The sequence below is a fragment of the Paramisgurnus dabryanus genome, chromosome 13 (assembly GCF_030506205.2).
Source record: "Paramisgurnus dabryanus chromosome 13, PD_genome_1.1, whole genome shotgun sequence".
Taxonomy (NCBI): Eukaryota; Metazoa; Chordata; class Actinopteri; order Cypriniformes; family Cobitidae; genus Paramisgurnus; species Paramisgurnus dabryanus.
This window is the reverse complement of record NC_133349.1, coordinates 541,128-557,007: the sequence shown is the minus strand read 5'-3', so window position 1 is coordinate 557,007 and position 15,880 is coordinate 541,128. Positions and strand designations below refer to the sequence as shown.

Here is a 15,880-nt window from a genome sequence, read left to right as displayed (position 1 = left end):
TCAATATTTGATTGACAAGACAGCTGACTCGATGGTTGCTTAGCAATATGAAAAGCCGCGCCGCACTGCTCTTTTTTTAAAAAAGAGCCCTGCGTTTGCAAGCATTTAAAGCGCTTTTGGTGTGACTGCAGCCTAAGAGGCAGAAATATTATAATAAGATTCCATTCTGACATCACAAGGGGAGCCAAATTTCAATGAGCTATTTTTTCACATGCTTGAAGAGAATGGTTTACCAAAACTAAGTTACTGGGTTGATCTTTTTCACATTGTCTAGGTTGATAGAAGCACTGGGGACCCAATTATAGCACTTAAACAAGGAAAAAGTCAGATTTTCATGATATGTCCCCTTTAAATGAATCAGGAAGTGCAGCATGTCAAAAAAGCTTTCAATTTGTATTAATTACACAACGCAACCATGACTTTGTGTGAATTATTTCACAGCTATGATAAATAGTGTGACCAGACTTTTTAAATGAAAAGTGGGGACAAGTTAATGTTCAGAATATCATTGAAATCTTGTTATTATTATCTATGGATTAAAAACCGAGACAAAACCTTTTTGAATGTTTTCATCTTTTATTGTTGTGGGTTTGTGGAGAAGAGAACTGGACTGGACTGTCCCTGGATAAAGGGGACATAAAGCAACAATAAGCCACATTTAGACCTACTTTACAGTGACAGCCAAGGGATTTTGTTAAATCACATCACTTCCATCCCTTCAAATTCTCCAGACTAACACATTTGATCCCTTAGACTGGTTTCCCAAATGTGGTTTAAATACGGGTGTACATCTTGAGATAAAAAAAAGGCACAGACACATGTTAGTGCGAGATGTTTTCAGTTAAGACAGATTAAACATTCATTTTAGTCTGAGACTTAATTCCTGTCTGTGTTAGGAATCAAACATGTCAGTTCACTTTTACACATTTTTGTGTAATGCACACACTGAAAACAAAACCGCGGCTGTATGTGCTTCATTATTTTGACATTTTTGAAACAATGAAAGAAAAAAATCTTTCTGATGTGGTGGTAAAATATGAGCTGTGTTCTGGGCTTATGTTATATAACATGAAAGATGTGGCTTGCTAATGTATTTTCTCCAGACATTGGGTTCATGTGTCAAGGTGTCACATCATCCATATGACACCATTAACTTAAAGCCATCCTATTCTTTACACTGCCTGCTATTTTTTATAAACAGCAAGTGAAAGAGTATGCATACTTATTATGTAACAATAACTGATAATGCATCATATGATCTCATTGTGTTACTGAACGACACATACCGATCATTTTTAGTGTGCACACTACACATAAAGTATTATATAATTCAAAGGAGTGCTGCTGTGGTGGTGTTAAGGTACTTTCCTCTTCTCTCTTCTGGCCTAGATGTAAACTACACTTTCCTCATTAGGGGATGTAGGTCAGGTGGTCTTTAGAGGACACAGGTAAGGCACATTATCTCCTCACTGTTTGTGGCACAACATGGCAGAAAATGAATAATGTCTGTAGAATAAAACAAACTATTCAGCAAAAGGTAGACTTTGACAAATTGGGCACATGGCAAATGCAATGAAAACAACTTTATCAAAGTAGAGCACAGGGATTCAGCGGGGAGCCGATCTGCGTACATTCACAACGTCCAATCAGGGAAAGGCACGCTTACGTTGTTCCTGCGTCTGAATGTACGTACTTCCCTAGTATGCAGCATGCTAAGAACAGTATGAGTAAATGGAAAAAATGTTTCTAGATGCAGAATGCCCGGATGCAAAGCAGAAGATTTGTGAGATGAAATAAGAGCCACATGTTCCTGTGTGTCAGAATGCTACACCAAATATCATAATTAATCATCTCATTTAAAACTCATAACCTTTAAATGCACATTGTGGTGAAAAGGAAATTGAAAACAAAAATGAATGTAAACATAAATGCGAAAATTGAATCAAATGGCAAAAACACAGAATCAAGATGAATGTAATTCAGAACATAAAAGTCCCGTGGTCAACTACAGTGGTCATAAAATTAAGTGTTTTTTGTGTTTGTTACCACCCCAACACTTAATTTTTGAAAGAAAAAAACTAAAAATTCTCGAAAAATGTTTTCCTGGTTCTCAGGATGATATATATAGAAAAGACATCTATATACCATATCAAATGTAGAACTGTCAGCTGGCCAGATTGTGGAAGCTCTGCACTGTATGTACAAACTAAATGTATTTTGATAAGTTGAACACACAAGTGATCCTTAAAAAAATATAAAGCTAAAATCCTGAGAACTGGTTGCATTTCCAGCTTTTTATTTTCAACACAAATGAATGTGTCATGAAATAAACCATCACACACTTTCATGTCATTATCAAAAGTTCTGTAGCTTAATACAGAGATAAAGAAGGACACGTGATAAATGTAAATAAAAGGATTTTTATTTCTGACTGCTGATGTGTAAACTGTGCAGTGTGTGTCTGTCAGCTGAATGAACAGAGATCATGGAGTTGTGTTGCTTTCAGTGCTGTTAAAAAGCCAAACTTAAACTTAAATGTGATCAAAGTTACAGTCTGTGATATGTTTTCCTCTTTGAAGAACACAAAAGATTATAACAGCAAACACAGAGCTGTTGCAGAACTCGGAGTATCATTTATTATTTTTTCAAATGTTGCATTAAACTTCACTGAAATCTCCAAACCAAAAATAAAGAGAGAAACAAACAAGCCTAACAGAGTTTCTGATCTTGGTCTCACAGACCATCACAACATTATCAAATGCAAAAATATCATCAATTTCGTCAATAATTATATCCTTTCTGAGCAGAATGATTTAGTATGCATTTAATTCCAATACACGAAGCACATTTCAGCTGGCTTTCATGAATCTGCAAGCGTCTTTCGTTTAACATAAGAATAGTTTACTCCTGTGTAAGGTTTCATTTTCTCTTCTCAGGTTTATCTATGAAAATGACAGAGCCGCCTTTGTCTTTCCTACTCGTGAAAATGAAGATACAAAACAACATTTCTGACAATAAACAGCATCAACAACAAAACACGTTCAGTCCCGTAAAACCTGCAGAACAGTCCAAAAACACCAGAATAGCTTGAAAAGAAAGTGCCGCAGTTCACTGAACATCATTCCTCTGACGCTCATCATCATCATCATCACGTTCATTTATAAAAGAAAGAAACAGAGAACTTCACAAATGAAGACGAAACGCCGTCTGTTAGCAAGCCCTGCATTAAGAAGAACACTGAGCGCTTGTGAGACTTTGGAAACGAGCTTTAACCTGACCGTACGTCGTCGACGCTTCTCTAGCGCTTCTACACTTTAAGAGCTCTGACTTGGCTTCGGCCGAGCGGGAAATTGAAGCGCGCACCTCTTCGTGGGAAGTTTTGTTTTGTGGAGGACAAAGAAGCTTCTCCAAACATCAGCTCTCCGTGCGTTCATTCACTGGGCGTCGTGTGCAAGAACTGAAACAAAAAGAAGAAGAAATCTAAGGTGCTTTTCCCGTCTTCTCAAAGGTGGTACGGATGCAGCTGGAGGTCTGTGATGGAAGACCGAGTTCTAGCTGGAGCGACACTGAACCTGACCCTCGGAGCTTTCGTCCTCGTCGGACGCGTCCGTGCCTCGGCTGCTCAGACCCGTGATCCGATAGCCCATGTTCAACAGCATCACCTCCAGCGGGTCGGCGTTCATGCGCTTCTGGTTGGCCTGTGCCGCCCCCTCCATGTCCTCCACCACACGACAATTCTCCACGCTCTCCGACTGCCGGTCGAACACAAATAAAAAAAAGGTTTGCTTTTTACTTTAAGCTTTACGCCCTCACCGACTTCATGTTTAGTGCCCTTGAATCCAAGGGATTCCCGCCTCCACTCGTGTAATGATGTGATGTAATGTTATGATGACAGTGAGCTCATACTGTACCTCTGGTCTGGGGCTCCACAGTCGTACCACAGAATCGATGCCGCTGCTGGCCAGGAAACAATAACTGGGGTGCGGCTGCAGGCAGTTCACTATAGACTCGTCCCCCTGTAAGATCCGCACCAGGTTCGTCGTTTCTTTCTCCCAGATGAAAAACGACCCATCGTCAGATCCGCTCACAATATACTGACCTTTACTGTAAGGAGAGACATTAAGAACCAAACGAGTCACATGCTACATTCTTCATTACTATATGAAGGGCACATATAGTTAATAATATCTCTTTAGCTATATGATAAAGACAAATATTCATGTATTTACCCTCAAACTGCCATCATGTGAACTAAACACTTGTAGTAGATAAATACATTCAAAATGTTTGATGCGTAATACAATACAGTATTCCCCTTGCTCTTCTTTAATATTTCTGACATTAAATCATTTTCATTTATATGCAGAAAAAAAACGTTTAAAGGCATTTTTGCATTAAAATTTTCAAACATCACTGGCACAGTGTTATATATTTTGTTCTAGGGGTGGGCGGTATGACCAAAAATCTATTTCACAGAATGAGTCGTTTTATTTCACCCAAATGGTATATTTCACGGTATATGTATTTCAGTTTATATTGAAATTTGCCTCTGACTGTAGCTATAATTTAATGCTCACCACAATTTTAAGTTAGTGTTATAGTGAAAATGCCCAGAAGTTTATGTAAGGGATAATGTAGAGGCAGCCGGTACATTATCCCTTACATAAACTTCTGGGCATTTTCACTTATACGCTTCGCGTCGGGTCCTGATCACACTGTCGGGGCTTATTTCCCGATAACTACCGGCCGCCTCTACATTATCCCGCTTATTACACGGCTACTTGTCACATAAGAAAAAAACTGGACATGAATATGAATTTGAAAATTTTATTGGCATATTTGTTTTAAATTAACATTTTTATCCTTCCGCGAAACTTTGCACAGATGGATAAAATGATCGTAATACCTTATTAATATCCTCTGCTTCATACTTGTCTGTCTCCATTTTTTCTCTTTTAGCCAGTCTTTGAGAAGTTTTAATGCCCATTCTGTATTTTTTTGTGTGTTGGCTTCGTAGCTGTCATGCTCTATTTTGTCAAGTTCAGTCTCAGTAAGCTCTCGGTGTCTTGTCGTTGTTCGTTTTTCTATCCACTGTTTAAATGTTTTGTTTTTTCCGTACATGTTAAAATTAATGTCAAAATGTTGTGGTTGTCCAGTGTTTGTCACAAGATGGCCCCAAACAGTAATCTTTATTGGCGCGGAGCGATTTAAATCGTTCAAGTAGTACCGGGCCGGCTATGCGTTATTACTTTGGAGCGGTTATTATTTGAAAAGAACGAACCTGCAAATGTCTCAACTGACCAATCAGAATCAAGCATTCCAGAGAGCCGTGTAATAAGTCTTAATAGACAAAATGTTTTTTTAAAATAAGTTATTAATTTTCAAGACTATTGAAGCTCTAGTATGCATTCATTGTGTTTTTTGTTTATGCATACAGTACATAAAAAATAGGCAATATGTAAAATAAGCAGTTATGAATAGTTTAGTTCCAAAATGCAATAAATCCATTTCGACTAATTTGGGTAAAAACGTGTTTTTAGAAAGTGAGAAGATGAAAACCACTCTTTTCTGTTACAAACTTTCACATAGCATCTTTAGGTTAGCCTGGGTGCCAGCCGATCTTAGCCCCGCCCACAACATTTTGAGGAACGGGAAGATCGGTCTGGAGTTTCACCGTTGAGTTGCTACTATGCTCGACCCAAAGCTGGTCGAACCAATCAAATTGTCAGGGCGGGCTTTATATGATGATGGACAGATGATCAGTAACGTAAATCAACCACGTCACCAAAGAGCGCGTGTGTTGAATCTGTTGTTTACAACGAAATGGCTGCCGCGGTAGAAATCAGATGTGTGGACTCTGACATTGAGTCTGTTCTAAAAGATATCGACAGAGCATTGATTTTAAAAGAGGAACAGAGAAACGCGAGCAAGGCATTTGTTGATGTTTTTGCCGTCCTACGGGATTCGACAAAAGTTGTCGCACTTATGAAAGATCAAGTTAAAGAAGCAACTAAAATGGGTATCACGGCGATGCAACTCGGTGTGCACGACGAGATGGATATAACAAGCAAACGTAATGGGTATCGTCGTGGATGAAGTTCAACTAATGTACAAATGGTAAGAGATAGTCTTACTGTATGACTTAATGTGATATAAATGAAATGTTGTAAACATAGTAGGTGTTGATGTACGTTCGCAAACTCAGACTTGTAGTGTGTGTCGTAGCGAAATAACTAGCAGTTCGGTCAAGCTGCAAATACGTCATTTCAACATACGTCTCACACCCCGTTGCTCTGATTGGTCGTAGGTCTATCCAATTGAGTGCAGAGGCATTTTTCGGTTGAGACACGCCTCATAATTATAGCTCAATGGAGCGGTATCAGACTCAAATTCTGACTAGAATTGAGTATGACAACGTCAGGCTATCTTTAGGTTATAAAAACATAAAAAATTCAAATCCATAACTTGATTTTCAAAGATTTATTATAAAAACAAATGCACAAAATGCAATAAACCCATGACAAGTTTTTTTTCAAAATGCGATAAATGAATCAATATATAAATGTGCATTCATCTTTGCCATGTTATATTCATTTAGTTGACTAGTGCTATACATTAATAAAAAAAAAAAACATCAATGGCATTAATCTAAACACTTACTTTGTCATATTAAGAACACTGTCATTTCTGCGGTTATACTTGGGACGTCGTCGCTCAACATTTTTCACAGCGATCAACTGTAAAATGTTTTGGTCCTGCTCGATTTTCATTGACTTTGAGTAAAATAATGGAAAGTTTTTCATAAGATCCCCTGGGGTCAATGTGTTAGTATGAGAGAAACTTGACCGGCTCCCAAGTGTCACTCGCGTAAATTATTAGATGTTGATGGCTTCTTTCCCGTCACAGAAAACCATCACAGGTTTATCAATGCTATTAAAGTATTATTTTGTTTTTGTTTGTTTGTTGATCACAAAGTAAAAAGCAGATGAGGAAAACTAGGAGTCCGTGTACTCAACGCGCCGCCATTGTTTGTTTACAATGCTTTGAATGGTGCACTGTGATTTATTGAGCGGATTTATTGCATTCTGCAGAAAAGGGGGAGTGGCTTTTATTGCGTTTTGGGAAAAAGGGAGAAAAGATAACAGAATAATACGGCGGATATTGTATTTTGCGTAAAATTAACAATTTACTTTTAAATACTGACCTGATATAATACTGATTTTGGCAGTAAATCATTTGTTTTTTAAATGGCGTTTATCACGTTTTGGAACGAAAATCTCCATATGCATAAACCTACAGACAGGATAAATAACTTTATATGAGATGAATCTCTAGATATAAATATTATAAATATGACAGGTGCTTTGATGTGATGATTATGAAGTTTGTTTTAAGGTCTTTACTTTCTATTAGAACTTAACCGCTGCGTCTCTTTCTCTTCTTTCTGATCAAAGATGTTTGTACTCTAAGCAGATGATGCGGCAAACTACATCGCTCCAGCAGCGCACGCATCACTGATATAAACGCAAGTTTTGTCCTTGCTTAAAGTTCAGAAAACTTTACAACTATTAGCATTGTGTGTGATAAGTGCTTTCTTTCTTTAGCAACCTAAATAGAGACCTCACGCAAGACACTGCTGCAAAGAGAGAGAGAGTCTAACATGCGGGAGTACAGAGTTAGCACCATAGATATGTATAAAGGCTAGATGTCTTACAGCCATCTCACCACAGGGCGCTCGCTCACTCGTAGCATTGAGTTTAATGTTGCAGGTACTTTTAAATGACGATAACTTGCTCAATTTTCTACCGATTTTTAAATGGTTTGGTTTTTTATAAACGTGATTAAAGTGGCTATAATTATGGATGCTTTAACATGTTTCATGAATTTTTATTTTATTTTAGTATAAGTATGCAGTGTCATAGGTACATCTTTGACATTTATAGCAAACCAAACAGTTTGAAAATCTCAATTGGCCAGCAGCGCGGACGAGACATCTAGCCTTTATACATATCTATGGTTAGCACGTTCACTTATTTACATTCTGCATGCAATATAAAAATCTGTTACATCTGACATTTTATTATTTACGGTAATGGAATAAACCAACATACCGCACAGCCCTATTTTCTTCACACGTGTACTTAACATTATCCCCAAGTTTTACTGTTGTGCTATCGTAAGCTGATCGATCTGTGCAGTGCTGCATTCAGAAACAGGACTTGGAAGCGTCTAGAAAACTTCACTCTGTTTCTCATCTATTACGTCACACTGTGGTCTTACATTATAATGCAACGGTTATAAAACTTTATTTCAATACTTTATCCATGAATATGAGTCCTGTTAGATTGATTCCTATCGACTCCATCATTCCACGTTCATTCACAGCATCTATGCCCTTGTTGTTGTTGTTGTTTTGTGACCTCTAGTGGCATAATTGACATATTGTGGTTCATACTGACCTTCCGAAGAAGTTGGCCTCTTTGATATCAGTGGTGGTATTACAGTGGCCGCAGTAGCGATGCTTGTAGTCGAAGCTTCTTTCTCTCAGGATGATCTCGTCTTCGGGTATAGATTCCTTCCGGCTGAAGTTATGGTAGCGCATGGAGCCGTCTCTCTTCCTGTCCTCGGCTGCTTCAGAGAAAGAAAATATTCACAGGAAACATGGTAAAGCATGTTCTCTCATGTCAATCATTTTGTATATTTTTGAGCTTATCTAATTCATTGTAATGTATACAAATATAAATGCTAGATTGTAAGGAGATTATTTGTTTATACAGTTGCCTGAAACAACTGTGACATGTGTTTGGTCAGCACGTGATTGGCAGTGTCAAAGCAGCACTGGAGGAAAAACCTACAGGACTCTGTTTTTGAGAAGAGAGCCGCCTTGATGTCCTTATCCAGGGCGTCACAGGCGCTGCTGTGAGCTTGCTCTGGAAATTTCCCTTTGAAGTCATCGAGACACTCCAGAGCCTCAGCCACATATCTCAGCTCAAAGAGGCATCGAGCTAAACGGAAATGAGCTTTCAGATGTCCAGGGTTCAGGGTCAGAGCTTTCAGGCAGTCTCGCAGAGCGTCGTAATGATCGCCATCCCTAAAACACACACGCAATGTATTCTGTGAAACTTACAACATTTTACCACATGTGGAATGAGAGCCTTATCACAAAAATATTTATACAACAGGAATATACCTACACAATAATGATGTAGCAGTATGATGTCACATTTTTGCCAAATTGCCTTTAGAATCTCAAACTTTGTCAATAATCGCCGTCAACGTACCATTTGCGTTTCATGTACGCTGCGGCGCGGTTTCCATACAGCATGGCATTGTGACTGGCCTCGTGTATGCCCACGCTATACAGCTGAATGGCTTGAGTCCACTGCTGGCGGGCAAAGGCGTCGTTCGCCTGCTGTTTGGTTCTCTCCAGATGAGGTGGAAGATCAGTGCAGTTACTGATACACAACAACAGTCAGAACAACACAAACTTTGCCGAAACTCACAAATCTTACAGTAATAAGACTGACGAATATTACCTGGAGACTTTGCTGTGAGACAGTCGCAGGCGGCTGGCAGGAAGGTGAATTCCATTGGACACACCGTTGGTGGTTTTCCCGTTCTGTACCTCTGCCGGGAGACATCCAGGAGTCACATCACATTATCAGTGTCAAATACAGCAACATTCACCACTAACATTAACACCTATCCTTGACTTCTTAGATAAACAAACGCTTCAATGACACAATCAAATTTTGTCTGTGTATTTAAGAGCAAACTGAGTCATCAGTAATTACAAACAGTGTTTACCTGATGATGGATGAGACTTTTTGGGCAGGAGAAATGTGTACGGTCTCTGTTTAAATGTCAGGTCGAATAAATACACCTGTAAATGAAAGCAAACACACACACAGATCACAGGCGGTCATCTCGTCATTGTGTTTGTGATGCAGACTGTGTGCTACATTAAAATCAAAACTCTGTTCTTGGGTCAGTCACCTGTTCTCCACCCATGTTAACCAGCAGCTCAGTACCATCAGGGCTGAACGTTACGTAAGTCGCCACCAGAACGCGTAATCTGTTATTGTAGTCGGGAAGCTTCACAGGTAAGTGACCTAATATAAATACAGAAATACCAGCTGTGTACATCTACGTTATACACATTTTAAAACCCCGAGCGAAGCTGCTGAACACTAACCTGCGACGTAGTACTGCCCTGCACCGTCTGGTATTGATTTCCGCTTGTCACAAAACGTATGAATGCCAGATGAGGTACTTTGACTCATAGTCTTTCTAGAAGAACACAGAGAACATCCACAGATAAAGGCTAATGTATCGTTTGTAATTATAAACTTGGAATAAGTAAACATTTTGTTAAAGTTTTATCATTACGTGTGTTTCACAGAAGAATAAAGAGCTCACTATAGTTGTGCGCAGGTCCTACAGTGTAGCCTTGATGTTTCGGGTTTCATAAATACTTTCTGGTCGTCATTCACGTCAATGTGCACTTACACATGCAGACCACTGGTAGGCAGTATCCACGCGTGTAATCACAGTAACAGCACAACAACCAAAGAAGAAGAAGCTTGGCCAGTAAACCCACAAACCCAGAAGCAGAGAAGCAGCTTGTTGTGTATGATTTAAGAAGATTAGCGGTGATGGAGGTAAATAGACAGCGATTTTTGTTGAGTTAAATCACTCTTCAACTTGACCCATCTTTCTTTTTACTGATGCAAGCAGAAATGCCTATGAAGAAATGCAACGCAGATTTTTTTTAACCTGACGTGAGGGGTTCTAGTGAACCAATCACAGCGCTTGTGGTTAGGGCTGTGGAAAAATATTGATACAGCTAACTATCGTGATATTTTTTCCACGATAATGTATCAATATTTCAATCTCTACTATCGATATTTTAAAAATGTAATAATCCCTCTGTGTGTGTCAAACGACCTTCTCCAGTTGTCTGTCATATTCGGCCAATCAGAAGTAAGCAGAATAAAAATGGCAGAAAATTTAAAAACACCTGCAGCTTTCGTGTGGACGCACACGAAAGTAAGAAAAAAAAGTAAGAAAAAAAATCAGCTCTTTTTTTACATTTTTGATAAAAAAAGAAAAAGCATTACAATGCATTGCAACATGCAACGTGTTGTATCGTATCATGACACATGTATCGTGTCCCAGCCCTACTTGCAGTCCACGTAGAACGGACGCGTTGTAAAAATGTTGGCGAAGTACACGTCAGGTTACGTACAGCCTACACATTACCTACCGTGTAGAACCTACGCACGACTATAAATTACACTTAAGCCCTATTCCTATAATAATTCACCTATGATTGTGGATCATTCTGATGTCGTAGAGCCGGACGAAAGGCCCGTTGGCGCCCACAGCCAGATGGTTGTTGTCACGAGGGTTGATGGCCAGACATTTGGCTTCCACGAGCTGCCCGCAATACTCCGTCAGATCGATTAAAACCTCTGAGCGTTTGCTGCTTTCTCGCAAGTCATACTGCCTGTAGAAAAAAACAACAACAAGAGAAACCTAACAATGAATTCAATGTGTTTGACTAATGTGACCGCAGAAAACACAGACTGTGAAACGTGTTTAACTACTGCTGTAAACGTATTTCACTTATCATGTGGCTGATTTCTTAAAGATGGAGAAACAAGATACTAAAAACAATAGGCCAAGTCAGGAGTAATATTTTATATATATTTAATGTATTTTTACAGGCCATGTGTCCTCTACACTGACAGCACAGAAGACAGTAAAAGCATTCAGCTTTGGCACTAGTTAGAGACCTGCTGTGGCACGAGTCAATGTCAGGATATATTCTGCCCCCTGACGGGCAATACTGCCCTGCAGCCAAAACAACATCTGGACAGGACTGAAACAGGTTATTCAAGGCCCATGGGTCGAATTAACCTCGAGCAGAACACACGACTCAACCACTGCTTACGTCTGAGCATCGGACCTACCGAATGATCCCGTCCTCTGCAGCGCTCCAGAAGACGTTAGGCCACATGGGTGCCGTAGCGATGCGTTTGACGCGGTTGGTGTGGTCTGAGAACATGTGGATGGTCTCCTTCGCCGTCACGTCGTGGACGTGCACTTTAGTGTCCGCGGCCCCCGTGATTAAGATCCGGTCGTCAGAGTGAGGGAGAAACTGTAAACGAACACATTCAGAGATCATGTTAAAACCTTGCGTAGGACTAGATTTAAATCTTTTTAATTTGTTGACGACATCTGATTTATTTGACAACATCTATCTTACATCATCTATCTGCCTTTACACTTGGTGACAACATCGCTTTTTTAATGACGTACAGGAATATCCCGTGATCCATCCGCTTACATTGCGGATGCACGTATACGATTTATCTGACATATGAATGAGGCCCGAAACAGATCTGAGAATATTAAAATCTATACACTTTTTTCCTGCTTACACATTTGTGGGTCATATCTACCAATCCTCTAAAGGCCGGGGTATACCTTTTTTCTGTGTCCGGCTCGCGCGCGCATGCGTCCGCACAGCTTTCCAAGTATACTCCCCACGACTACACGCAGATGGCCGCGTTCGACACTATACGCAATACAAATGATTTCTTATTCAAATTATTAGTCTAACAGGCCGTCAGGGCAGCACTGATTTGGCATCATTTACAGTACATTAAAACATTAGTATAGGAGAAGAAAAGTAACGGATCCACCATTGCAAACACAGTTTAGAACAAACAACAAGACAACAAAGAACAGAAATCAAACATTATGATAAAAAACATGCTCCACAGCTTTCTGTTCTAGAAAGAAGTAAAAGTTAAAGAAGAAAAACAAAAGTGTGTGTGCAAATGCTGTCTAATTCCTTTGTATAATTGTTTGTAGTGGAGTGTCCTGTCTAAATATTTTCACGCGCATGCGCTGTTGTATGCGGACTGTACGCCCACTGTCCGACCGCTGACCCTCCCGATGATGAAAATGACGTCATGCGGACAGTGCGCATACGCAGACGGCCCTAGTATACTTTCGGCTTAAGGTGACATTGGTGTAAAAAAATCTAAAGTTTAGTTTCATGTGCTAACGTGAAACTTTCATGAGCAGAATTTTTTTCAAAGTTTAGTTTCGCATACTCACGTAAAACTATCGCGTGTGCACATGAGCACGCGATAGTTTCACGTGAGCACGCGATAGTTTCACGTGAGCACGCGATAGTTTCACGTGAGAACGCGATAGTTTCACGTGAGCACGCGAAACTAAACGTTATTTAATTTTTTCTCCATGTCCCTTTAGGGGCTCCGTACATATCCGATCTGTGCCACGAGATAAACTTTTTTGAATGGAGTTACTTCAAACATGCAGTGTAAATGCAACCTAACTGTACAACTAGATAGACATCAGGAGGACACGTGTTAAGTGAACGCTACTCGCACTGGTCCCAACCAACGTCTAAACTCAGATCTATATCCAGAGACCAGGGTGGTATTACAAAAACACATGACACTCACATTTCTCAAAGAAGAATAAGATCAGATTACAACAGCAGAGAAGGATTTCACCTTCACTGAAAAGATGTTTGCCGCATGTCCTGTGTGCATAGTGATGAGCTTTTTGTGTCGGAACGGATCCCAGATGATGGCATGTTGATCATCTGAACCTGAGGCCAGCAGACTAAGAAGAAGAGAAAGTGTGAACGCTTGTGAAGAGGAGAAACACCATCAAATGAAAAATCTACTGAGACTAAACTAAACTTACTCTCCTTTCTCATTCCACTCCAGACAGTTGACACAACCCGTGTGACCCTGAACACAGACATTACACATTACTAGACATTTATGAACATCAATAACAACAAAAGCAAATACATACACGTCAAGATATATGGACGGTTTCATCGGACAAACGTGCGTTGTTGCAGTTACATGTCTGGACGTAACTTCCGGTTTCTGGCTAGTGTCTAAACTGAACTCTGGAACAAATACCTTGTTGAAAATAACAAATGTTTTGGTTTCCTAAAGATGAGGGGAGACGGCGATCATCAATCAGTGCTATGTAAAGGGAGGTTTGGAAGCTGATCTGTATACATTATATAAGACACATTTTACACAGTAATGTTACCTCAGTGTTGTTTTTGATATGCTATTATAATAATCTACTTGTTATCAGAAATAAACTGTTTTTTATTCTTTGTGGAGTTTACGTTTATTTCACGAAAGCCGTTTGTTTATGTTGTTACTGCTGAAACCGTCTATCCAGTAAATAATCAAAAGGCTCAAAACTATGGAGTGAAATATTATTCATTGATTTATAGCAGGAGTGCAAACCTGTAGCTCTGCCTCCAGGCCCAAACGCTTTATAAAGGGATCGGTCACATGATGGTGTCTCTCAAAATCCAGTGATCTGTTCTCCTGTACAGACACACAAGAAGTGACAAACTCGAAAACCACCACATTGATTTTTATTGTGTTATATTACAAATAAACTCTCAACAAACCTTGATCTTCCTCTGAAGAAGATCTCTGGTGACGTTTCGTACAGACATGATCTCACAATACGTCACAGAGCGTCGAGATCCAGCTGCCAATCATCTGTGCTGTTCAAGCCTCTCAGAGAGGCCGAACTAAAAACAAAACACATACATTTATTTACATTACACTTACCGTACACACAAATATAGATTTCAACTCTCTCTTTACATATGCATGCACATGTGTGAGAGAAATTCACAAAGATGTCTCTTGATTTATCATCATTTAATGCATGACGCAACTTTAAAACTAGACTTTTGTAGTAGTAAACATCATCTAGATCTGTTAAGATCTGTTTACCAGCGTGCCAAATAAACCGTATACTAAAATTCAGTCTAAATAAATACGCCAAACCATCTTAAACGATGAAATAATAAAACTAAACTCAATGATTCGTGCGCGTGTATAATGTTACTGTCATTTGATCAAAACAACAACAACACAGCAGCAGCAGCAGCAGCAGCAGCAGCACTAGACTGCAACGCGCGACACTTTTACAAACCAAATGCTCATATAACTCTTGAGTCGGGTCACATAACTCACCCGAGATTTACTGCTGCTTTATAAATAAAATCACAACAATCAATGTTATTTAGTATTAATAGATAAAGCTGTTAGCCTCAGTTAGCTCCGTGTGTCATATCACCTCACCTCTGTGTGTGTCGTCTGGCCTTTTATCTTCTCCTCAATATCTGCGCTCAAAACACAATGTCGCTTTATCCATTTAAGTTCTGTACTTTAGATAGAGGCTGACTAGTATCTTCAATAAATAAAGGACTAGTTATGATCAAGTGTCGGTAAGATTTTGAAGACGCAGTACTAATAATCTTCCATGACTGAAAGCCCTGACAGATCGGGTTGCCAGATACAGTAAATTAAACCAGACCGCAAAAACTTATTGGTACACAAACAAAAAATATTTGTTTTTATCAAATTAAAGCAAATTGTAAATGTATTAAATTTAATAACTAAAGGTTATGAAGCACTTGGGACTAAGTTTGATATTAAATGTGCGGATACATCGTTTTTATTATTGAAACGACACATACATATTGATACATAATAAACACAATTTTTATTCGACTATATTTCCTTAATGTACACGATTTAATTAACGTTACCATAATTCTCGTTTTGAGTTATTTTTACCTTACAATAATAATAATAATAATACAGGGAATACTATTGTGTTTTGCCATTAATAAACGGTAATTTGATTTAAAGTGATTATGGTATTGAATTTATGGAGAATGCTGCTCACGTGATTTCATGGTAAAAACATAGGTTTATGATTGTGAAATAAAGGGTAATAAAGTAGAATTCTGGCAACTCTAACGTTCTATGTCATTTCCTGTTTT

At 39.1% G+C, this 15,880-nt stretch overlaps 1 protein-coding gene across 4 annotated transcripts; it reads right to left on the bottom strand.

Annotated features, from left to right (window-relative positions):
* Positions 1-595: 595 nt before the first annotated feature.
* On the bottom strand, positions 596-15,413 carry wdtc1 (WD and tetratricopeptide repeats 1). 4 transcript variants are annotated; one of them, XM_065270569.2, is made up of 16 exons: positions 15,174-15,413; positions 14,489-14,614; positions 14,319-14,402; positions 13,750-13,796; positions 13,554-13,665; positions 11,976-12,163; positions 11,327-11,509; positions 10,196-10,290; positions 9,997-10,112; positions 9,808-9,883; positions 9,537-9,627; positions 9,282-9,455; positions 8,856-9,091; positions 8,460-8,631; positions 3,912-4,104; positions 596-1,506 (listed from the first exon to the last, which is right to left on the bottom strand). In XM_065270569.2, exons 2-16 carry the CDS (start codon positions 14,534-14,536, stop codon positions 1,459-1,461), a joined length of 1,863 nt encoding a protein of 620 aa, XP_065126641.1. In that variant the 5' UTR covers positions 14,537-14,614; positions 15,174-15,413; the 3' UTR covers positions 596-1,458. The 4 variants fall into 4 exon arrangements, with proteins under 4 accessions (XP_065126641.1, XP_065126639.1, XP_073667615.1 ...); XM_065270567.2 differs by lacking the exon at positions 596-1,506 and adding an exon at positions 2,403-3,752 and having other exon boundaries at positions 15,174-15,402; XM_073811514.1 differs by lacking the exon at positions 596-1,506 and adding an exon at positions 2,403-3,752 and having other exon boundaries at positions 14,489-14,616; positions 15,178-15,402.
* Between the last annotated feature and the right edge of the window lie 467 nt (positions 15,414-15,880).